Source organism: Aquarana catesbeiana, linkage group LG07, assembly GCF_042186555.1.
Source record: "Aquarana catesbeiana isolate 2022-GZ linkage group LG07, ASM4218655v1, whole genome shotgun sequence".
Classification (NCBI taxonomy): Eukaryota; Metazoa; Chordata; class Amphibia; order Anura; family Ranidae; genus Aquarana; species Aquarana catesbeiana.
In genome coordinates, this window is record NC_133330.1 from 293,061,704 (window position 1) to 293,087,610 (window position 25,907).

The window sequence follows — 25,907 nt, forward strand, 5'->3', positions numbered from 1 at the left end:
GGTAGAAGGGAATTGGCTGCTTCTCTGGGTCAGGCAGACTTGTCACTAAGGCCGCTGTTTGTGATAGAGTAAAAGCGACATACATCACTGGTGCCCCTTCTGGTAACCGAGACTGTTGTTGGGGCAGGGGCTGGCAAGGGGCACTGTTCTTTACGGTTGCCAGCATGTGTTTGAGATCCTCTCGGAACTGAGAGTCTGGAGCCGGATTGGGGGTTAAATCAGTGGGTGGCCTTGCTGCCTGCTGTCGGGCTTCCCACTCAGATGCTTCTTCATCATTAACATATCCAGCCTGGGAATGTGATGCTCCCGTATTGGGGAAGACAGGTGTGTGGTATGAACCATCTTGGTTTAAAACAGGGAGGGCTGGGTACAGGCTGTTTAAGCTTACTGGGTGTACCAAGATGGCCGCCGGCAGGAAGTACACTGGACTGGGTAGAAAGTGAAGGCATGGGTGCACTAAGATGGCCGCCGGGCTGAGTTGTCACAGTGGGTTGTGCTTGGGTGGTGAGAAAGGAGTGGTTGTTAGACGGAGGGCAGTGCTGCCCCTCCCCTCCTTTGTTTCAAGTTCCAACATATCATCAGCTCTGTGATACACATACATAATACAATCGCCATCTTTCTTAACTTCCTTTATCCAATTTTCTTTATCACACAGGATTTTTCTCCCTGTCTCTTCAGCAACATAACTTTCGCCATTTCTTTCAACTTTGTTAACTATTTCAACATCTTCTTCTCTCCTTCTTTGCAATATCACTTTCATTACAATATCACTTTCTCTCGTATAACCAAGGGGTTAATATTTTTCTCAGCGTTCTTATCAGCAAATTCCTTCGGTGGGAGCTCATAAGACTAATGTACGGTTAATCACAGAACAAGAACAAACACATCAGGGGTAGTGAGGAGCAATGGCCCGCGACCCAACAGATCTCCCGGGCAGCCCCCCTCCGACCTTAACCAGTCCCCACCCCCTCTCGTGTATATAGCAAACAATAAACCACAAATACAATCACGACAGGACATTACACCTGCCACTCTTCGAACTGCAAAATTTCAGCAGGCTAAAATAACCACAAGGGCAGACCACCCTGCAAAATAAACCCGTTTATAGACGTTTTTCTACAGCTCTACACCAAGAGGCCGACAACTCTTCTTGGGGTGAGACTTCTGTAACGCTTTCAGACTGCAAAGCCAGCAGCTGAGATAACCCTCAAAGGTTCATCGAACCCAGAGTACACCCGTCCCATAAACGTTTGCTACAAGGGAAACAATCTCACTCCAGAGGCCGACAGCTCGTCTGGAGATGAGAACACACATTCACACATGTAGCACCCTTAGACTGCTGAGTTTCGTAGCCCAAAGAATGGCAGACAGTGAACAAATACAGTCAGCAGAAACCCATTGACAGGTTCGTTAAAACAACCTCAGGCGAGGAAATACCTGCCTCTAAGACAGTCTCAGCATACCGACAGAATCCAGCCGTCAACCGAAAGATAAGAGAGTCGTACAGTGGTAAGAATATAAATCAACTCACCGGTACTGTTAGGGCTGCGCAAACCCCACTCTCATTAATCAGTTAACGCCCGAATGCTTGTCGCGGTATAACTTCGACTGTAGCCTGAGGTCCCGGGTTTCGGCACCATCTGTTATGGAAATGATTAAGAGCTCCAATCGAGCCCAAGGTTATCTGCTGCTGTCTCTAATTTGAAAAGTGTGGATATGCATGCATATAAAAGTAAACACTCTGAGACACGCTCAGCATTGCTACTCATTACACTTTCTGATTTATTCAAGGCGGTGCTAATGTTTTATACACACAAATACGTCATTGCTATGTTAGTCTAATAGGTACATTTCATTGGTTAAGATAGTAAAGAAGATGGAGAATTTTCATAACGAGGTTTGGCTGTCTTTGGTCTTATCTTTAGTTCCGCGTTCTTCTGATGTGTGGGATGCAGGGGGTACTCGCCATCTTGAGAAAATATAGGAACAGAGCTAATCTGTATACTTATATAATGAGTAAGGAGAAAAATATGTATGCACATAAGAAAATAGACATTTTCAGATTATTATTATTATTATTTGCATCACATTCCTTCACAAGTGACATTGGTGAAACCAGTCAGGGACCAGCACTGCTGGAGCTGAGGGACTCTCCTAGCTGCCGGGGGAAGAACTCCTCCAATGAGAGTGGGGGGGCAGCGAAGAGAAAGGAAAGACAGATTCTGGTGGTAGGGGACTCTTTTCTTAGAAGGACAGAGAGGACAATCTGTACCCAGGACCTGAAGCACCGAACAGTATGTTGTCTACCGGGCGCTCGGGTTCGGCACATCACGGATCTTGTGGACAGATTACTGGGAGGGGCTGGGGAAGACCCAGCTGTCATGGTGCACGTTGGCACCAATGACAAAGTCAGAGGCAGATGGAGTGTCCTAAAGAACGATTTTAAGGACTTGGAAGCTAAATTGTGGAAAAGGACATCGAAGGTAATATTCTCAGGAATACTACCGGTACATCGAGCCACACCAGAAAAGCAGAGGGAGATTAGGGAAGTAAACAAGTGGCTGAAGAGCTGGTGTAGTAAGGAGGGGTTTGAGTTCCTGGAGGACTGGGCTGACTTCTCAGTCGATAACCGGTACTATAGAAGGGACGGACTGCACCTAAATGAGGAGGGTGCAGATCTGCTGGGAATGAAGATGGCCAAAAAGTTAGAGGGGTTTTTAAACTAGGCGATTGGGGGGAGGGTCCAGAGGTAGAGATAGTTAGCGCGGAAGATATTCCAGAGGGTAGTATTGGGGGCATTAGTGGTAGGTTGACCAAAGCACAAAAACACAAGGTAAGTATAGTAGCAAGTCCTAGTTGTAATCTCGAAACACCCAATACGAGGACACGGTCTAAACTATGTGGCATGTTCACCAATACCAGGAGCATGGCGGACAAGATGGGTGAAGTAGAGATACTGTTGTACGAGGAGGATTTGGATTTTGTGGGAATTTCAGAGACCTGGTTCAAAAACTCTCATGATTGGCTGGCAAACATTCAAGGGTATACCCTTTACCGCAAGGATAGAGAGGGTAAAAAAGGGGGAGGGGTATGCCTATATATCAAGAATAATGTGAGAGATGACATCACTGAGGGAGCTAGGGAGGAGGTGGAATCCTTATGGGTAGAGCTCCAAAGGGATAAAGCTAAGGGGAAAATAATACTGGGAGTATGCCCCCTAACCTGAGGGAGGAAGTGGAGACAGATCTCCTATCACAATTTGAATTAGCAGCAAGGATGGGAAGTGTTATCATAATGGGGGATTTTAATTATCCAGACATAGACTGGGCGGAGGGAACCGCACATTCATTTAAGGCTCCCCAGTTCCTTAATGTCTTGCAGGACAATTTTATGGGTCAGATGGTAGACGCACCAACTAGAAATAAAACATTACTGGATCTACTGATTACCAACAATACAGATCTGATCACGGATGTGGAAATACGGGGCAATTTAGGTAACAGCGATCACAGGTCAATTCGTTTCAGTATAAATCACACAAATAGGAAACATAAAGTGAATACAAAGACACTGAATTTCAAAAGAGCCAACTTCCCTAAACTACAAACCTTGCTAAAAGGCATAAATTGGGATAAAATATTAGGAACAAATAATACAGAGGAGAGATGGGTTTGCTTTAAGAGCATATTAAATAAGGGCATTAGCCAATGTATCCCATTGGGTAATAAATTTAAAAGAGCGAACAAAAGTCCTGGATGGCTTAACTCCAATGTAAAAATGCATATAAAATCAAAGGAGAAGGCCTTCAAAAAATACAGGGTTGAGGGATCATCCTCAGCATTCAGACTTTATAAAGAATGCAACAAGAAATGTAACGGTGCAATTAGGACGGCTAAGATAGAACATGAAAGACACATAGCGGAGGAGAGCAAAAAAAATCCCAAGAAATTCTTTAAGTATGTAAACAGTAAAAAAGGGAGGACAGACCATATTGGCCCCATAAAGAATGAGGAAGGACATCTGGTTACAAAGGATGGGGAGATGGCGAAGGTATTGAATTTATTCTTCTCCTCAGTCTTCACGAGTGAATCGGGGGGCTTCAGTAGCCAAAACTGCAGTGTTTATCCTCATGACACAACACAGGAAGCACTTCCATGGTTAAAAGAGGACAGAATTAAAATTAGACTTGAGAAACTTAACATTAATAAATCACCGGGACCAGATGGCTTGCATCCGATGGTACTTAGGGAACTCAGTCAAGTGATTGCCAGACCGTTGTTCCTAATTTCTACTGACTGGAATGGTACCAGCTGATTGGAAAAAAGCCAATGTAGCACCAATATTTAAAAAGGGCCCAAAATACATCCCTGGGAATTACAGACCAGTTAGCCTAACATCAATAGTATATAAACTCTTGGAGGGGATGATAAGGGACTATATACAAGATTTTAGTAATGAGAATGGTATCATTAGCAGTAATCAGCATGGATTCATGAAGAATCGTTCTTGCCAAACCAATCTACTAACCTTTTATGAGGAGGTGAGTTGCCATCTAGATAAAGGAAGGCCCGTAGACGTGGTGTATCTGGATTTTGCAAAAGCATTTGACACAGTTCCCCATAAACGTTTACTGTACAAAATAAGGTCCGTTGGCATGGACCATAGGGTAAGTACATGGATTGAAAACTGGCTACAAGGGCGAGTTCAGAGGGTGGTGATAAATGGGGAGTACTCGGAATGGTCAGGGGTGGGTAGTGGGGTTCCCCAGGGTTCTGTGCTGGGACCAATCCTATTTAATTTGTTCATAAACGACCTGGAGGATGGGATAAACAGTTCAATCTCTGTATTTTTTTTTTAACAGAAAATTTTATTAAACAAATCAACATTACATTACAAGGTAATTTAGTACATTCAAAGTAGAAAGGATAATAACAGTAAAATCTATCTTCAAACTACAGTCTCTGTTTATCAGATATTCTAGTTATGCAGATGACAGAAATATCACATAACAATACCCCTTATTGCATTATAGTATTATATCATCGTAGATAAAATTATGTAAGTAACCAGTTTCAATCCAGCCTGACACGGAGGGGGGGGGGGGGTGAAGGGGGGAGGGGGGAGGAGGGGGGGGAGAGGAGGGGAAGGAGGGGAACGAGAGAGAGGGAAGGGGGAGGTGAGAGGGGATGAGCACAAGAAGAGTAGGCAATGAGATATAGGATGTCCTACAATGAGTTTCACAGCATACTAATTATGGATCAGGGGGGCTCAGGGATCCCAGAGGCGTCTATCCAAGAGGACCAGATTTTATCGAACTTCCCTGGGCATTGCCTACTTTCATATGTCAACCTATATAGGGGAAGTACCATGTTCACCGACCTTCTCCATGATGCCAACGTAGGAGGCTCTGCTAGTTTCCATACCAGTAAGATTTCACGCCTAGCATAATATAATGCAAAGTTAAGACACAATTTACTATACCTGTCTCCCTCAAGATCCTCCAAATAGCTAAGCAATAGTATCTGAGGATCAACCGGTACGTTTAAGCCTGTAATATTGCTCAGTGTAGAGGCCACTGCTGACCAAAAGGGTCTAAGTTTGGGACAGGACAAGACCATGTGCCAAAAGGTGCCCACCTCCTGTCTGCATCTCTGACAATTGGGGTCCCTTTGATTGTAAATGCGCGCCAATCTCTGGGGGGTGAAGTACGTTCTGTGTAGGAACTTAAATTGTATGAACCTATCTTTCGCTGCGATCATGGAAGGAATGTAAGAAATTAAACACTCCTTCCATTCCTCTTCGTCCAGGGAAGGAATATCAACCTTCCACTTTTCCCATGTCTTAGTTAGTTTGGTGTCATATTCTACTGTGAGATATAAATATAATGTTGAAAGTGGCTTCCCCATCACACTAGAAATCAAGAGCCGTTCAATGGAGTCCGGTTCCAAAATAAGGGGGGGCAGGGAACTGAGCTTCAAAAGCATGCTTTAGCTGCCAGTATCTAAATTGAAAGGAGGATGGGATAGCAAATGATTGCCTCAGGGCCTGGAAAGTCATAAGCCTACCGTCCTGAACTATATGTTTTAGTGTGAGGATACCCTTTTTTGCCCAGATAGAGGGGTCTGGTATACTGTAAAGGTGAGGGAGCATGGGGTTACTCCATAGGGGCATATGCGGTGAGAAATGATTAGGTTTCCCATATATCTTCCTAGCCTCCTGCCAGACCTTAACGGTGGTCCGCATTGAGGCTGTCATGGACGGGCTAGCCCTAAGTCCACGAAACGGAAGGTTGCTCAGGGCTGCAAAAGAGCCCAAAATGGCTGCTTCGAGAATGACCGCAGGATTCTGTGCAGGCTGGGAGAACCACCACTGGACCGTAACAAGGACAGCTGCCCAGTAATAGATTTGAAAGTTCGGTAGTGCCAATCCCCCCCCCGAAAGTGGGAGATATAGGATCTGCTTGGCCACCCTAGGTGGCCTACCAGCCCACACAAATTGTATCAACAGACTCTCCAACCGTCGAAAAAAGGCCCTAGGAATGTGTGTGGGTGTGTTGTGGAAAAAATATAAATATTTAGGAAGGAAAATCATTTTTAGCAGGTTTACTCTGCCGACCGGGGTCAGTGGAAGTGAACGCCAAGCAGCGCACCTAGCCGTTAGCCGTGTCATAAGTGGACGCAGATTGTTGTCCATATAATCCTGGACTTTACCATTAATTTTAATCCCTAGGTACTTGAAATCCTCTACCCATTTAAGCTGCGCGTGTGGGACTCTAGGGGTCGACGAATGAAGCGGGAACAGTATCGACTTATCCCAATTAACACGGATCCCCGAATACCCGCCAAATTGGTTGATCAGATCTAATGCAGTCTGTAAGGAGGACGACGCATCCGCTAAATAAAGCAGAGCATCGTCCGCATAAAGTGAAATTTTCTCCTCAATTGGGCCCACCTGAAGCCCCTTCACCTCGGGGTCAGCCCTCAGCAATATAGCCAGGGGCTCCATCGCCAGAGCAAATAAGCTCGGGGAAAGGGGACACCCCTGTCTCGTACCCCGAAATAATTTAAATTTCTCCGATAGGCAACCGTTGGTGCGTATTCTGGCTGAAGGGCTATGGTATAGCATGCGGAGCCACTTCGTGAAACCCGGGCCAAACCCAAATCGTGAGAGCACCTCCCAAAAGTAGCCCCACTCGATAGAATCAAAAGCCTTCTCCGCATCGAGTGAGGCCACTATTCCCCCGGACGCCTCATCCGCCCTGTCTATATGCGTATAAAGGCGTCTAATATTGATATCAGTACCTCTCCCGGGCATGAAGCCTGTTTGATCCCTGTGGATCAGGGCAGTGATGGCTAGGTTAAGCCTATTTGCCAATACTTTAGCCAGTACTTTTGCATCCACATTCAGGAGGGATATGGGGCGATATGAAGAACATAAAGTAGGGTCCTTCCCTGGTTTGGGGATTACCACTATGATCGCTTCACTCATTGAATCCGGGAGTTTCTCGAGGCACGTCGACGCAGAGAAGAGGCCCTGAAGTTTGTCTACTAGTTCTGTCGCGTATTGCTTGTAAAATTCTACAGGGATACCATCGGGTCCCGGTGTTTTCCCCTTCTGCATTGACTTGAGTGCCCTGAGTATTTCTAAGGATGTAATTGGGGCATCAAGCTTCTCACGATACGTCACCGTAAGGGTTGGAATATCAATGTTATCTAGGTATGCTACCAGATCCTCCTCTCTATAGTCTGCCCTGGATGTGTAGAGGGATTTATAGAATTCCGCAAAGCAGCTATTGATCTCTTCCGGTGTGTGAACTATCTGTCCCAAGGGGTCCCTGATATGGGAAATGCTCATCCCTCCCGCCTGTTCCCTGGATAGCCAGGCCAGCAGACGGCCCGCCCTCTCTCCCTGCTCAAATATACGCTGAGATTGGGCTAACACTTTTTTCTGGGTAAGAGCGGTACGAAGACGAACCACCTCCGATGTCATAATTTGTAATTGTGAATAGTGTACAGGGTCTTGGGTATGGACAAAGAGAATCTCCGCACTACTCGCATCCCGCTCCGCCCTTACCAAGTCTGCCCTGCGCTCCCTGCGAACTCTGGCTATGATGGTCTGGTAGTGTCCCCTCGTCGTGGCCTTAAAGGCATCCCAGACAACTGTAGGGTCAGCCGAGCCCACGTTTACCGCCCAGAAGTCAAGCAGCTCCGTTCTGAATTGGGAGTCCACAGCAGTGTCCGAAATCCAAAACCTCGAGAGCCTCCATATCTTGTCTACAGGACCCAATGAAAGGTCCAATGACAACAACAGGGGGCGTGATCAGAGATTCCTCAAGGCAGTATTCGTATATCTGTGACCTGTGGGAGGACCGGACTTGCTGCGAAGACTAAGTCTATTCGGGAGAACGCCCTATGAGAGGCCGAGTGGCATGTGTATGCCCTGGTCTGGGGGTGTCTCCACCTCCAGACATCAGTCAGGCCATAAATGTTCGCCCACTCGGTCAACCCAGAGTAATGATATCCCGCAGACGTCAGTCTGTCAAGATCCGGGTTAGGGACCATGTTAAAATCACCCAATATAATATTGTTATCAGATGCAAAGTCGGCTATCTTGCTGGTGATCTGATTAAGGAGGGAAATACAAGCCCACAATGGTCCACGTTAAAGAATATATTTTAGCATGGATGATAACATGACGACCATCTGGGTCCAGGGCCAAATCCAGGAGCCGGAAAGGAAGAGATTTTAGTATCAGGATAGTAACACCCCTGGAGAAACTGGAGTGTGTAGAGTGGTAGTGGTAGCCCACCCACGGTTTTTTAAGGGCCAGCACCCTACTTCCGATGAGGTGCGTTTCCTGGAACACACATATATGTGGGTTATATGCTTTAATAAATTGGAACACCAGGGAACGTTTAATCGGGGAGTTCAGTCCCCTAGTGTTCCATGAAATGATATTAAGGGAGAACATGGTTACTCAGAATGGTAATAATATTAGGACTAATGTAGACCCCCGGACCCACAACGGACACACCTGGAAACAATGCAATGCCGATGAGTCAATTTTTCTTTTAGTGCAATTATAACACAAAAACAAAACCAAGCTAAAAACAGCCCAACATCTAACGTAAATTAAAATAGCCCCATTAGGGGAACTTTCATCACCCCCCACCCCACCCAACCCCCCCAAACTGAGGCGGGCTTCAATCCCAAACCAATTCAGCTCGCCGGCTGCAACAGAGGGTCCGTGGAAGAGGCAAGCCCAAACCCCCCGAGAATTCAAACGGGGGGGGGCAGGCAGCAGTTCAAGCGGCTTTCCAAATGTGAGATCTCCGCTAATGGACTGTAACAGGCTGTGAGGTGTTAAAAGTCAGACAAAAGAGAAGTAGACCATATTGTGACCCCACAGTAAAGTTGATCCATCATTAAGAGGGTATCTAATGCAGGAACTTCAGTGCTCCCCAAGGGGACATGCAAGTGTCGAGAAGCTTCATATCTCAACAGTCTCCGGACCAAATTCTTTGGCAGGGGCATTAACTTATAGTTTCCTGGTAAGGGATAGTTAGTTACCCCCCACAATTTCTAACACACCATGGGGTTGAACTGGGCACAACCTGTGCAACAAAACTAAGTCATCCATGGAATAGGTCGTGTATTAATTCAAACCTGGGCTCAGGTTGTTGTAAATAGACAATTGAAGAGGACATTCGGTACAAACCGGTTAGTCGGTCAGTGGATCTGTGGCAGTGATTCCAGCCAGGCAGAGGCCTCTCGGTGTGGTGAAAAATCGAGTTGTCTCTCCGTCTTGGACCCTCAGATGAGCTGGGAAGAGAATACTGTAGCAAATGTTGCGTGATCTCAATGCTGCTTTAACCTGGTCAAACGATTTCCTGAGTTTTTGGGTCTCCACCGAGTAGTCAGGGAAGATCATTAATTTAGTGTTCTGGAATCTGAGGTCCCCCACATTTTTGGAGGCGCGAAGAACTTCATCTCTGTCTCTAAAATTAAGGAGACGGAGTATGAAGGTGCGAGGAGGGGATCCAGGAGGCCCCGGCTTAGGCGGCATACGGTGTGCCCTCTCAACTGTATAGTAGGGCGGCCATCCGGCCTCCGGTAGAAGGTCACGCAGCAAGCCTTCTATAAAGGAGGTATTATTGTTCCCCTCCACTCCCTCCGATAAACCGATAATGCGCCGATTTCTGTTCTCCGCGTCTTCGGCTCTGTATTCTAGGGCCTTTACTTTAGTTTGAAGCGTATGGAGTTGTGCTCCATGTTCCGCCGTGGTGTCTTCAGTGGTACTCAGTCTTTGTTCCGTCTCAGTAACTCACGACCTGATCTTGTCTATATCGTGGCGGATTAGACCCATATCCAGTTGGACAGCTTCAATTTTTGTTGTTAACGTGGATTGGTCAATCTCTGTATTTGCAGACGATACTAAGTTAAGCAGGGCAATAACTTCTCCGCAGGATGTGGAAACCTTGCAAAAAGATCTGAACAAATTAATGGGGTGGGCAACTACATGGCAAATGAGGTTCAATGTAGAAAAATGTAAAATAATGCATTTGGGTGGCAAAAATATGAATGCAATCTATACACTGGGGGGAGAACCTCTGGGGGAATCTAGGATGGAAAAGGACCTGGGGGTCCTAGTAGATGATAGGCACAGCAATGGCATGCAATGCCAAGCTGCTGCTAACAAAGCAAACAGAATATTGGCATGCATTAAAAAGGGGATCAACTCCAGAGATAAAACGATAATTCTCCTCAGGAAGGATGTACTGGAAATGGAGCGAGTACAAAGAAGGAAAACAAAGCTAATAAAGGGTCTGGAGGATCTTAGTTATGAGGAAAGGTTGCGAGCACTGAACTTATTCTCTCTGGAGAAGAGACGCTTGAGAGGGGATATGATTTCAATATACAAATACCGTACTGGTGACCCTACAATAGAAATAAAACTTTTTCGCAGAAGAGAGTTTAACAAGACTCGTGGCCACTCATTAAAATTAGAAGAAAAGAGATTTAACCTTAAACTACGTAGAGGGTTATTTACTGTAAGAGCGGCAAGGATGTGTAATTCCCTTCCACAGGCGGTGGTCTCAGCGGGGAGCATCGATAGCTTCAAGAAACTATTAGATAAGCACCTGAATGACCGCAACATACAGGGATATACAATGTAATAATGACACATCACACATAGGTTGGACTTGATGGACTTGTGTCTTTTTTCAACCTCACCTACTATGTAACTATTATCAGGGCACTGATGATCAGTGCCCTGATTATCAGTGTAAACAATGTACTGACAGTCTTGCAGGTTAATGGCTCTCCTTTCCTCACACAGACACAGCGTGGGAAGAAAAGGACTTCCGATAACCGTCAAGTCTGTATACATGTGTTCAGCTGATCACATGGTAAAGGGCCACTGGGCCCTTTATCTCGGTCTGTGATTAGGTGTCACAGAGTGCACTGAATGTGTGCCCCAGGGCGCACACAGGAGGTAGGGTTCTGGAAGGATGTCTATGGATGCCCTCCCAGAATTGGAAGCCTGGGCTCAGATAGAAGTTGGGGGGGGGGGTCAGGGGGGCCCTTGGGCCTCTGGCACACGTATATTGTGCCAAGCTTGACCAATATAAGTATGCTATACAAATAATTCCTTGATTCCACCTGTCCCAGACTTCATGGCACCATGGTGTTTGGATTATGGAAATAGATTAGATTGGTTTAACAAACTTTCACACCTCCTGTCATATCCTTGAACAATCAGCATCTACCATGACACATACATGGTGATTAAGGTGAATAAGCTACCAGTGTAGCTATACATGCTGGGAGATGTTCTTGACATTCATTAAAATGTGAGACGAAGTTACTGATAAGTAGAGAAACATCCTCATTGCTTAGAGTTTAGAGCAAGTCTAGTTGGATGTGACTAAATACTAATTGCTTAACCATGATCTGGAAAAAATTAAATCTTCACAAACATTTCAATTATAATATTATCCATTATATTAAAAACGTAACCGCTTCACTGCGTTTTTTTATTTTTATTTTATTTAATATTGCGGCTCCATTCTATGTGGCAGTGCCTTCCAGAGAAAACATACTACTTGCATGAATCCTTTCCCAGTAGGTCTGATGTTACTAACATAATCTAACAGAATCACATAAGAAGTACTTTTAAGTTGCTATACACTGGGGTTGATTTACTAAAACTGGAGAGTGCAAAATCTGGTGTAGCTGTGCATGGCAGCCAATCAGTATCAGGGCCAGACTGGCCTACCGGGATAGCGGGAGATTTCCTGGTAGGCTGGCTATCCTGGGGCCGCTGTCAGCTAGGAGCTGTGAAGAGGAGGCGGGGCTGGCTGAGGAAATGAATTCTAGTAGCGGAGGGACAGAGGAGCACGTGGCTATCGTGTGGCAGGCAGGTCTGTGGTGTGCAGGAGGATAATGCAGGTGGCAGGGAGCATGGACACTGTGTGTTCTCTGGGCAGTGGACTGATCATTTCTCGTAGTAGGGAACCCACAGCCAATAGCGCTGCTTAGGGGAGTACAAGGGAGGACTTGCTCCTCCTCCCGTCCATCCACAGCCAGTCAGCAGGCAGTCTAGCCCTCCCATGCTCACATTTGACTGTAAGTGCTGGAGTGAGACTGAATGGGGACGCCAGAAGGGAGATACAAGAAACAAGGAGGTATGACTACAACAATGCAACTTCTCCAGGGCACACAACTCTGGCTGAATGGAAAAAACAGGATCGTCTGGAGCACAGTAACATGTTGCTGGCCAGCTGCAGTGTATTCCAGATATCTATGTGATCAGGCAGTGTGCAGGCTACCGATCAGCCTCCCCTCATTCTTGTCTCCCTGGTTACTTTTTTTATCTGCCTAACCTGACCTGCACATTGTCTGATAACACTGATAAGATCTCTGGAAGACACTGCAGCAGCATTCTATGAGGCCAGGGACACATTCTATGAGACCAGGGACACATTCTATGAGACCAGGGACACATGGCTGTTAAACATTTCAGCTTATAATCAGCTATTTAGCCAGAGCTCTGTGTGCTGCACAGATTGTTTGATGAGTTTGTTTTTTTGGAGGATTTACTGCTGGATCAGGCTAAAAGCTTCACAGACCCATTAAATGGTTACTGTCCTCATCTAATCTTGAGCAGTTCAGTGTTTGCAAAAAAATTGTATTTTGGAAACTGGATGTGATGTTTTTTCTGTCACTTGCTTGTACTTTCAAAGGAAAATGACTGACTTGATCTTGCAGAGATGGTTTAAATAGAGTGGAGCAATCCTGCGATACTATATACCTGTACACTGAGTTCAGCTTTAAATGCAGTCTCTGACCATCTCCTGAATCAATCATGTCTGCAATCCCTAACCGTCCCCTGTACTATGTCTGTAGTCTCTGACCATCTCCTGTAATATGGCTGCAGTGTCTGACCATCTCCTGTACTATGGCTGCAGTCTCTGACCATCTCCTGTAATATGTCTGCAGTCTCTGACCATCTCCTGTAATATGTCTGCAGTCTCTGACCATCTCCTGTAATATGTCTGCAATCTCTGACCATCTCCTGTAATATGGCTGCAGTCTCTGACCATCTCCTGTAATATGTCTGCAGTCTCTGACCATCTCCTGTACTATATTTGCAGTCTCTGACCATCTCCTGTACTATATTTGCAGTCTCTGACCATCTCCTGTAATATGTCTGCAGTCTCTGACCATCTCCTGTACTATATCTGCAGTCTCTGACCATCTCCTGCACTATATTTGCAGTCTCTGACCATCTCCTGTACTATATTTGCAGTCTCTGACCATCTCCTGTACTATATTTGCAGTCTCTGACCATCTCCTGTAATATGTCTGCAGTCTCTGACCATCTCCTGTACTATATCTGCAGTCTCTGACCATCTCCTGCACTATATCTGCAGCCTCTGACCATCTTCTGCAGTATGGCTGCACTGTCTGAGCATCTCCTGTAATGTGTCTGCAATCCCTGCAGGAGAGGACACACACATAATACACTCACAGTGTACACACTTCCCCATCTGCCACAGCAGAAGTATATTACAGCCCCCAGTCCTGGACCAGTACAGAGGGAGGATGCTTTATGGTGGGCGCTATGGCTAAGGCACATTTCACATTGGAATCCACCCTCCCCCAAAAGACAATTATTCATTCGGTGCAATATACATATAGGTGTAATACATACAGTGTATGTGTGTGTATAGATATAGAGGTGAGAGAGGGAAAAAAAAACAAAGAGGAGGAGAAGGAATAAAAAGAGGGGGAGGAACAAAGAAAGCGGGTGAGAAAGAACATGACAGATGGATAGAGGGCGATATATAGGGAAAAAAAGCAAGACATTAGGATAGAGAGAGATAAAAGAGAAAGAAAGGAGAACAAAGAGAAAGAGTGGTACATCATAAGAGGTACCATAAGGGTACCTTATGCTAAATATACTGTACAAGTGGAAGGGACTCGGAGTGCTAAATGTCCGCGGGTTAGTGGCGCAAATTACTTGCCTTGAGTGCGGATAACCAACACAAGCCACTGGGGCTGCTATGAAATTATTTCCAGGGCTGGTTTTTATGCCCAGTCCGGCCCTGATCAGTATCTAACTTTAGCTTGTTCAATTTGACAAAGAAACCTGGAAGCTGATTGGTTTCTATGCAGAGCTTCACCAGATTTTGCACGCTCCAGTTTTAGTAAATCAACCCCAGTGTTAGAATTTCAGCAAGTTTCTGATGAACCAGTTGAAAATTGTTTTCAGGGTTGCGCAATCATGTTGGAACAGGAAAGGGTCCTCCCCAAACTGTTCCCACAAAGTTGGGAGCATGAAATTGTCCAAAATGTCTTGGTATGCTAACGCCTTAAGAGTTCCCTTCACTGGAACTAAGGGGCCAAGCAAAACCCCTGAAAAACAACCCCACACCATAATCCCCCTAGCAGCAAATGATTTGGACCAGTGCTCAAATCAAGGTCCATAAAAACATGAATGAATGAGTTTGGGGTGGAGGAAATTGACTGGCCTGCACAGAGTCCTGACCTCAACCCGATAGAACACCTTTGGGATGAATTAGAGTGGAGACTGCGAGCCAGGCCTTCTTGTCCATATCAGTGCCTGACCTCAAAAATGCGCTTCGGGAAGAATGGTCAAACATTCCCATAGACACACTTCTAAACCTTGTGGACAGCCTTCCCAGAAGAGTTGAAGTTGTTATAGCTGCAAAGGGTGGAGCAGCTCAATATTGAACCCTACGGACTGACTGGGATACCATTAAAGTTCATGAGCGTGCAAAGGCAGATGTCCCAATACTTTTGAATATTTTTTTTTTTTATGTGGATGAACAATATGTGTATAAATACCTGTAATAAATAAATATATACAGTATAAATATATATACAGTATGACAACTGACACATACTTTCTATTGTCACATTTTACAGGTCCTGACATATGTGGTACAGTCCATGAGAAAGTCCATATTATTCTGAATTATAAGGAGAAACATCATTTAATTAAGAAGAATGTTACATGCATGGTATGGAACTCTAATATGAGGTGTGTTAGTAGGCTAGTGTTTGCCTGTTGGGCAAGTATGAAAATATACTTACCCATGTATGAAAGAACCAAGAATTGCAACCGGGACCTGAAAAACAGAGGGCCCTGGGATCCGAAGCACCCTGGGTGCATCTGCACATATATAATTTATAATTTGGAGGCTAGATAATAGCTAGATAATAGCTTGCACTACATGTCACATGTCGTTAAGGCTGGGTTCACACTGCAGACGGATGCGGCTCACAGCCGGGGTCCAGCGTGTCCCTGCTCTCCATTTCAGGATGAATTTTTGCCTGAATACGGCCCTGAAATGGATCTAAAGATGCACAGGACTCCTGTGCAAGCAGCCCCTCAGCCACCACAGAGATATGTGAACCGGCATTATAGAGAGCCAGTCGCAATCTCCTGCCATGAAAATTGGGAAACCCACATCCAATTTGCACTAGTGTGAACCCAGCCTTAAAGTGTATCTAAAGCCAAAACTGTGTGTAGTCTAGGACTGGGTAGAGCAGCAATTCTCAACCAGGTTTCTGTAGAACCCTAAGGTTTCTCCAGAGGTTGCTAAGGGGTTCCTTTAGCTGTGGATGATAGACCTTCTATTTGATGGTGCCTGCATACTTCCAGAGCTAACACCACTTGGTAACTTCAGAAGCATGACACAATTATCTTTTTAGCTATGAGTAATGGTGGCATTGTGACTGGCATCCGATCTAAGGTTGGGGAGGGGACATCTATCCACTGACCCCTAATGAGACTTGAGACCTGAAAAATATTTCAAGGGTTTCTCAAGGCTAAAAAGGTTAAAAAAAAGCTGGGGTAGAAAATGGATAAAGCCCTGGCAGGTTTTTTTGGTCTGGCTGTGTACCATTGGAAGATGACCCTTCACTTTCTGAACCAGAGTCACAGCAGGAATCTTCCCTTAAACAGTTGTCACAGAACAGGTGCCCTCATTGAAAAATGTCTCCTCAGTTCCAGATCTGATAACAATTGTAATATTTTGGTTATCCCGTCACTATGAATTTCCCCTGTGGGGCCACAGAGAGCAATTAAAACCTGACAGAGGTTCTAACCCTTCTCCACTGTTCAAAACTAAAAAACACACACCTTATAAAAATGTATTATTTTTAATTGTAGTGCTTTTTCTTTCTTCTGAACAGCATGATGAAAGCACCCACTTGTATACATTAATTATCCGTCCAAACAATACATATGCAGTGAAGATTGACAATGAGGTGGTGTCAAATGGGACTCTGGAGGATGACTTTGGCTTCCTACTGCCCCGTAAAATCAAAGACGTAAATGCTACAAGGCCTGTGGATTGGGATGATCGAGAGAGGATTGAGGACCCCAATGAGCTAAGGCCAGATGTAAGAAATAAAGGCGTTACTGTACTGATAACTGTAAATTTATTAGCAGAATTACTATATTCACTGTCCTCCCAAAATTGACTATATTAGCAATGAAACAAATTCTTACTGTTTACACACATGCCATTCTGCAGCACAATTTGTGCTGTAAAAGAGGACAATCGAGAAGATGGACAACACCTTTTTTTTCCCCATTAATGGGTGTTTTGTAATTCTGTAACGCCAGCTTTGTAATTCATACACTTGCAAAACCAGGAAATTGCAATTTCATATAGCAGCTTAGCATTTCCGATTTGTTCAATGCACCATTAATGAACATCATCTTTAATCCCAACCTCATACCTCCCAACTTTTTGAGATGGGAACGAGGGACAGCTATTAGCAAAAGGTATGTAGGCATAGGACACACCCCTGCCATGTCCCCTTAAAGGAGAATTATACAAAAAAAATTATGTGTTTTTTTTTCCACTACTATTCCTTTTATATTGGATTTTGAAATTTAGAAATGCAGCCAATTAGAAATTGAATAAAAGGTTTAGCACTGGGAAACACTTTTTGAAAGCTACAAAGTGCAGATAGTGCAAACTATATAGATTGGACCAAAATGAGGGACAAATGAGGAGGAAAGAGGGACAGAGGGACTTTGTTCCAAATCAGGGACAGTCCCTTGAAATCAGGGACAGTTGGGAGCTATGTCCAACCTGTGATCTCCAACTTGTATTTAAAAAAATGAATATTCAGTGATTATTTATGGATACATAACTAGACTGTGAAGTGGACAAAAACCATTTACTATGCTGAGTAATAATTGCATGGCGTTTCTCAGGACAGGCTTCCTAATGGTGACAACAGTGGACCAAGTCTGTGCAATGAAATGGCCACTTGTAGTCCACTTGATGTGACAGGGTGACAGCATAGAAGCACAACTGGGGATAGGGACAAAGCATTATCACCCTTTAGCAGGAAGTGCCTGATCAAGTACTTTCATGGAAGGATTAAAATACATTATTTCATTTGAGGCTACAGTTTTTCCAGTTTTGAAAGCGACTTTTGAAATATCATTAATATTTTGTAAGATTTTAGCACATCATTTTACTTTAATACCCACCCCTTAATATATGGCTATTAGAATGGTATAGTAAGGAGGTTATGCTGTTATAAAGTTTGGCGCCACTTAAGCTGGCTATACACGTGTATTTTCTTCTTGTTCAGCTAGTGGGTCCCTGCTGAACCAGTAGTGTATCGCCAGCTTTAGGCTATGAGCACACGTAAATACAAAAGAGCATCCATTACCCATTTTACTCTAGCCATGTTACCCTCTCACTGAGAATGCTCTACCGGAGAGAGGAATCAATGGGGCTTAATAGCAACTGAACTAGGAATGCGATGCATGGGTCAGCTCCATGCAAAGTCATGCTTGACGAACAGCCCGATGTGTTTGTGATTGCACTGGACCTATAGAAGTTAAAATTGGTTCTAATTGAACTACCGTAAAGTGACTACCGTAAAGGGATTTTTCCTTCAAAGAAGCAGATCCATGGTTGAAATCCAGTATAAGTGGACTCGTTCTGGTCTTAAGTTTCTACCTCTCTGATAGCAACAAAGGAAGTGCTCGTCAAACGGTACATTTTAGGCTGTGTACTGAGCAGTTTAAAAGTTCAACTGACTTTAAGGACTTTTTTAAACATTAAAGTGGTTCTAAAGTCAGAAGGTTTTTTATCCTGATGCATGCTATGCATTAAGATAAAAAACCTTCTGTGTGCAGCTCCCCACTCAGCCCCCCTAATACTTACCTCAATCTTGACCTTATCTCGATCCAGCAATGTTGCACGAGAGTCTCAGCTGTCCAGGACTTTCTGTCCTCATTGGCTGCGGTCATTGGCTCCCATGCTGTCAATCAAAGTCAGTGAGCCAATGTGGAGAGAGAGGGGGTGGGACCTTTAATTAATGACTTGATTAAGAGCATCAAATACATCCAGCATGTTTGGAGGGAAAACAGAATGCATTAGGAGACCTGTGTTAAGGCTTCATCATGACTAATGTCTCCTGACAGCATTAAAGGCAGCCACCATTAAAAAACATGGGATTTTGGATGCTGAGAGTTCTGGAGCCTAAAGCTACAAAATGCTCAGATGTGAATGGAGCCTTACAGTGAATCCAATTTTTTCAGAGGGGTGAAAAAAGCACAGTTTTCTAGCTATTGAAAGTAATAGCAGTCATCTTGTTTAACCACTTCAGCCCCCCGGAAGATTTGGCTGCTCAATGACCAGGCCATTTTTTGCGATACGGCACTGTGCCGCTTTAACTGACAATGGAGCGGTCGTGCAGCGCTGTACCCAGACAAAATTGACGTCCTTTTTTACCACAAATAGAGCTTTCTTTTGGTGGTGTTTGATCACCTCTGCGATTTTTATTTTTTGCGCTTTAAACAAAAGAAGACCGACAATTTAGAAAAAAACACAATATCTTTTACTTTTTCTATAATAATTATTCCACATTTAAAAAAAAAAAAATTCTCAGTTTAGGTCAATATGTATTCTTCTACATATGTTTGGTAAAAAAAAAATCGCAATAAGCGTATATTGATTGGTTTGAGCAAAAGTTATAGCATCTACAAAATATACAAAATAGGGGATAGATTTATGGCATTTTTATTATTATCTTTTTTTTACTAGTAATGGCGGCGATCTGCGATTTTTATCTGGACTGCAATATTGCAGCGGACAAATTGCACACCTTTGACACATTTTTGGGACCATTGACAATTATACAGCAATCAGTGATATAAAAATGCACTGATTACTGTATAAATGTCACTGGTAGGGAAGGGGTTAACACTAGGGGTTAACTATGTTCCCTGACTGTGTTCTAACTGTAGGGTGGGTGGGACTGTCTAGGAGGAGAGAGAGATCGGTGTTCATACTTAGTATGAACACACAATCTGTCTCTACTCCCCTGAAAGAACCGGGATTTGTGTGTTTACACACACAGATCCCGGTTCTCGCTCTTTACGAGCGATCGCAGGTGCCCGCCGGGCACACGCTGCAGGCGCACACGCGCCCCTAGTGGCCAGAAGGAAAAGCGACGTAATGTAACGCCGATTTGCCCAGCCAAGCCAACCTGCCGCAGTAAAACTGCGGCGGCTGGTCTGGAAGTGGTTACCCTGCTCTTAGAAAAGACTTTTGCGTTTACAACTTCAAAGTGGCTGACACATTAGCTATTGACTGTTCTATTCTGGAAAGGATTCACCCCTCTCTCTGTAAGCATTTTTTCATTTTACTGCAGCTGAAATTAGTAGTGTAGGGAGATTTGCTGAGGACAGTGTCAGCATAGCATCCCAATTTACATAATTAGCAGAAATGCCCTATTAGCGGCTTACTGTAAGTTTATGCCTTTGTTAGAATAATGTGCAGAGTTTGAAACAATTAGCTACAATGGAATGTGTGTGTGTATGTATATATATATATATGTGTGTGTGTATATGCTCTGCTTTAGTATGTCACAGTACATGTTGGCATTCATAGTTCCCTCAATGAACTGTAGCTCCCCAGTGCCGGCAGCATTCATGCAGCCCCAGACCATGACACCCCCACCACCATGCTTGACTGTAGACAAGACACACTTGTCTTTGTACTCCTCACCTGGTTGCCGCCACACATGCTTCACACCAACATTCTAACCAAATACCTTTATCTTGGTTTCATCAGACCACATGTTCCAGTAATCCATGTCCTTAGTCTGCTTGTCTTCAGCAAACTGTTTGTGGGCTTTCTTTTGCATCATCTTTAGAAGAAGTTTCCGTCTGGGACGACAGCCATGCAGACCAATTTGATGCAGTGTGTGGTGTATGGTCTGAGCTCTGACAGGCTGACCCCCCACCCCTTCAACCTCTGCAGCAATATCTATCTATACATACATACCTTTTATGTATGTATTGTATTGACAGTACAATTCCAGAGAGTTCTATTAACTCAAAGCTATTTAAGAAAAGCTACAATCTACTTGTGCATTTCACAAGTAGATTGTCAGAAGTTATTCTAAAGGTTCGGGGTTTTTTTGTTTTGTTTTTTCAAATAAAAAACATGTTTTACTTACCTGCTCTGTGCAATGATTTTGCACAGAGCGGCCCAGATCCTCTTCTTCTCGGGTCCCCCTCCTCCCACCAATGCCACCGCTCTCTCTACATTGGCACACTGGCTGTGATTGACAGCAATGGGTGCCAATGGCTCCCACTGCTGTGTCTCAGACAATGAGGAAAGAGAGACCCGGGACAGCCGAGGCTTCCGTGCAAACCGATGGATCGAGAGGGGAATTTTTTCACTTTCGTGCATTCAACCTTTACAACCAATTTAAAGTACAACTAAAGGCAATTTTTTTTTTAAAATTCTGGATAGAATAAGAAAGCCCTTTTTTGGTGATCTGTGTCCCATTGTGGGGATCTCCCTTGAATTCCTGTCCAATAGTCAAAAAGAAGTAAAAGGAGATTCAAAATGAGGGAATAACGGGTTGTCACCAGGATCACTAGAACTAATGTTCCCTTTGGAAGATTTCCCCTATTCCTGTTCTGAAGACAACACAAACTTGTGGATTTTCTTTTATTTGCACTTTTGGTAATAATAGTAAACAAAACCAATAGAACAAGAGAATCTAAAGAAAAAGTTTGCCTTTAGTTATAAGTCATAAGTAGAACAGGAAAACCAAAGAAGAATTCCAGGTATTGTCATGTTAGGTATAGTTAAATAGTCGAGCTTGGACCAATATAACTATGTATATGGCATACCTGGCCAATGGCGCTGGAATTCACTGACATAGACACCGCTACACCAACTTGCTTTCGTTCCCTGTGCCGAGCGGAGGTCAGCCACTTGGCACAGGCACCATAATAATACCTTGGATTTTTTGTTTCTTACTTTTTTCCATATCAGTTTGTTTACACCCTTTTAAAAAGCATACATAGCCTAAAGCTGGCCAAACAATGGTAGATTTTCAAATGTACATTTAATACGATCATTTGTATGAAAAGTTGCGCGAAAATTCTCAGAACATTGAATGACTTGAGAAATGTAATTTAAAAGTACTTCAAAAACTCATCTGCATTTAGCATTTGTTTTTAGAGCGAATGGACTTTACAGAGTGAAAATCGCATACAATGTTGGAAATGTTGTTAGTTTGAGAAAAAAATTTCCACCCTGTTCCAGATTTTCTTGTCACTGTGGTCTCAAACAAACACCAACCCAAAAAGAAAATTCTCGAACTACGTTTTACTAGTGTATGGCCAGCTTTACTGTTTTCTATAAAATTTAGAAAGCTCATAACATGTAGAGTATACATTTTTTGTATTTTCTGTTTATGTTTTGCAGGACTGGGACGAGAGAGAGTTAATTGAAGATCCAGAAGCAAAGGAACCCCATGACTGGGACTCTGCCATGGATGGGCAGTGGGAACCACCAATGATTCCCAATCCAAAGTACAAAGTAGGCAATTTTATACAGATCATGTGACTTCTAGATAGAGCCCTCTAGTAAATCAGCTCACAAAAATAACAAAAACAGTATTATTTAATAAGTTAAAGAAACAGTACTCTATAAACACCATGGGTTTGTAACATAAAAACACACATATTTCTATTTTGTAAAACTGTGAAAAGGTGTTGGTACTAAGCAGGGCTTTTTTTCTCAGAGAATAGGTGCAGGAACTCCCTTCTTCTGAGTCACCTCTTGTGTCCGCCTCCAAGCACCATTCCTTGGTTTCACCCCCTACCCACCTCCGAGCACCATTCCTTGGTTCCACTCCCTACCCTCCTCCGAGCACCATTCTTTGGTTCCACCTCCTACCCACCTCTGAGCACCATTGTTTGGTTCCACTCTCTACACACCTCTGAGCACCGTTCCTTGGTTCCACCTCCTACCCATCTCTCAGTAATGGATACAGAACCAAGTATCAATTTGTGGTGCTAAGTAATTTGTATGTAATTTGTTAATGATAGGAAGTAAAATAGATCTCCTGTAGCCAGCAACAATGGAGCACCCCCAGCAACAATAGACCCTGAACAGCTAGCAACAATAGACCTCTCCCTCAATAGTAACAGAAACGATGGTCTCCCAGTAGCATAAGAGTCCTCCAGCAACAATAGATCCCCCACCAGCGACAACTGACCTCCCCAGCAACAATAGACTCTCCCCCTGTAAAAATAGATCCCCATCCAGCAACAATAGATCCCCCAGGAGCCAGCATCAATAGACCCTCCTGTAAACACCAACACCCCTTGCCATTACATACATTCAGAGCTGGAGGTGCCGAAACGGTGTTCCCCCGCGTCCCCCCGCGTTCCTGCTGAAAAAAAGCCCTGGTACTAAGTTTCTTACAGGCACCAATCAGATTCAGGTCTGCATTGGAAATCCGAATATGACTGATAAAGCAGAAAGAAGAGATAGGAAGTTGCACAACATAGGATCCTGAATGTATAATCATATTACTATCCTACTGACTCTGTTAGATTGTTTGTAAGGCAGATTACAGAGAACCCACAATAAAGTTGGCCATAGATAGATCAAATTTGGTCGGTTTGACAGAGACTAATGATGAATTCCTCTCAAAAAGGCTTTTTGAAAAATGTTCCTTCAGTCAGCGCTGCAGCCAATAGGCTACAGTGCTGATCACTGTATTCTGACAGCAGACGAGTTCTCACTGTCAGAATACATTAACACAGTGGGGAGGATTCCTTCATCTGATGCATGTACGGCCAGCCTAAGGTAAACCAAGTGAACATTCTGACTTTAGCCTAACTGCAGCATTTATTTGATGACATTGAGCTCATTGGCTACAGTTGGCTACAGTTGTGCTTTAATACAAAACCAGAGAAATTCCCTGCTCAACTTACCGACCAGCCTGTAACCAACCGAATTGACCTGTCTAACAGTATGCGTTAAAAACAGGGGTTTAGTTTGCCCTCATTTGCAAATACATGCGTAAGTTACAGAGCCCCATCAAGGCACCCTAGTATTCCTAACTTTAAATTTTGAGAGCCTCCACTTTGGAAGCACATGCATTATAATGGATAGGCAGAGGACAGGTGAGTCTGGAGAGACACCCACTCCTCTGTAAAAGGCACAGGGGTGCACTGCACACCCAGCACATAGCAGTATGGCAGCTGAGGTGTCCAGTGCATCCCCTGTTCAATCCTGACTGAAGAGTACCTTTTTGATGTTCTGCGCCTGCTAGGATAGATTTAAGCAATATAGCCTAGGGCAGTGATGACGAACCTTGGCACCCCAGATGTTTTGGAACTACATTTCCCATGATGCTCAACTACATTGCAGAGTGCATGAGCATCATGGGAAATGTAGTTCCAAAACATCTGGGGTGCCAAGGTTCGTCATCACTGGCCTAGGGGAGGACTGAGCCAGGGGAAAGGGCAGCCTTTGACCCCTGAACTAGTACTAAGATACGTTGGGATGGCCAGATCACCGAGGGACCTGCAGTCAGTGGCACATGTTGCGTATTATATAGCTACCTGCTCCCTGTTCAGACCTTTCAATCGCTGCGTCTTGCAGGGTAAAGTCTTCCAGCACCAATTTCCTGAGGTTTTTTTTAAGATGTGATCAAATGCTGCCAGCCACAAAGGAAGCTGATGCTGTGTGCCACAATAAGCCACGCCCTTTAGGAACACCCACCATGGCTACCAATCAATGCAGCATGCTTTCCATTTTCTTTAGCCCACAAAAATGTGTCCCTGCCACGAAAGGGCTAGTTGGTTGTGTTTAGTTCCCCAGGTCAAAGATCCACAGTCCTTATTATAATCCCATCAAAATATTAAGTGCGGCCACGTACCTTGTGAATCCATTGTTTAAATAAACTTTATTCATGCCAGTAAAAAGGCTCACAGAAACTGTTGCTGCAAAATACTGACTATACCTTGAGATAGAAATGTCCTAATCTTCCTAGGGGGGTCCTGGTTTCAACCAAGCTAGAAAACAGGGTAATGCAAGAGATATCAAAATATATTGCACAATACTATTATTCTATAATATGAGTCATTTAATTATGTTTCTCATCTCAATGGACAGGGAATATGGGTACCAAAAATAATAGATAATCCAAACTACCAAGGTGTGTGGGTTCAGCCAGACATGGACAATCCAGATTATGTTCCAGATGACACATTATACAGATATGACGAACTTGGAGTTATTGGCTTAGACCTCTGGCAGGTGAGTTCACAATATCCTCTGTTGCCAACTATATACCTTACTTTTTGCCAAGACTATAGGTGCAAATAATAAATTCACCCAGGTGAATCAGCTGCTGGCTTTTTACAGTGTTTCTTTCTAAAATTCCAGTATTAAGATCCCGGTGTCAGAGTATTTGGGTTGGCTTTTAATGTTGGTAGAATTTGACTTTAATATGTATCTTAATGCTTAATCTTATCTCAGACTTTTTCTTATTGGCTTTGGATGGCATAGGGGAAGAATTAGAGCCCTTGTGAGGTTTTTACTGTTGTATGTGTTCCCGCTACAGGACAGCAAGTGAAGGTAAATCTCAGAACACAGAGAGCAAAATACCAGACCGGGGTTTAACCAATCCAAAATAGAAAAACATTTTTGTTTAGATATACTTTGTTGCAAGCAGCCCCAAATTCCCCATCTATCTGATCAATTTTCTATCCATTTAAAGTGGAAGTTCGGGCTAAACTCATCTAATCTTAAATCTGTTCTCAGATAGCGTAGGGATTGGTTAAACCCCATCAGCATTTTTGCCGTATGTGTTCCCTTACCCTTGACTTACACTTTAAGAATCCTACACTAGGGATGGCCCAAACTACCCCCTGTTCGGTTCGCATCAGAACTTTCGAACATCGCGAAAGTTTGGAACCAAATAACAAACCCCATTTAAGTCTATGGGATCGAACTGTAAAAAGCCCATTTTGAAGGCTTATATGCAAGTAATTGGGCATACAATGGTTATAGGGGT

General features: G+C 43.9%; 1 protein-coding gene across 1 annotated transcript in view; it reads left to right on the forward strand.

The window, feature by feature from the left end:
• The window catches only part of LOC141102565 (calreticulin-like), a 62,568-nt gene that overhangs the window by 29,477 nt on the left and 7,184 nt on the right, over positions 1–25,907 (forward strand). Inside the window, exons 4-7 of the mRNA XM_073591478.1 lie at positions 15,456–15,550; positions 16,728–16,937; positions 22,298–22,411; positions 25,004–25,147. Of these exons, the coding sequence (XP_073447579.1) occupies positions 15,456–15,550; positions 16,728–16,937; positions 22,298–22,411; positions 25,004–25,147 (563 nt within the window). The remainder of the gene's footprint in view (positions 1–15,455; positions 15,551–16,727; positions 16,938–22,297; positions 22,412–25,003; positions 25,148–25,907) is intronic.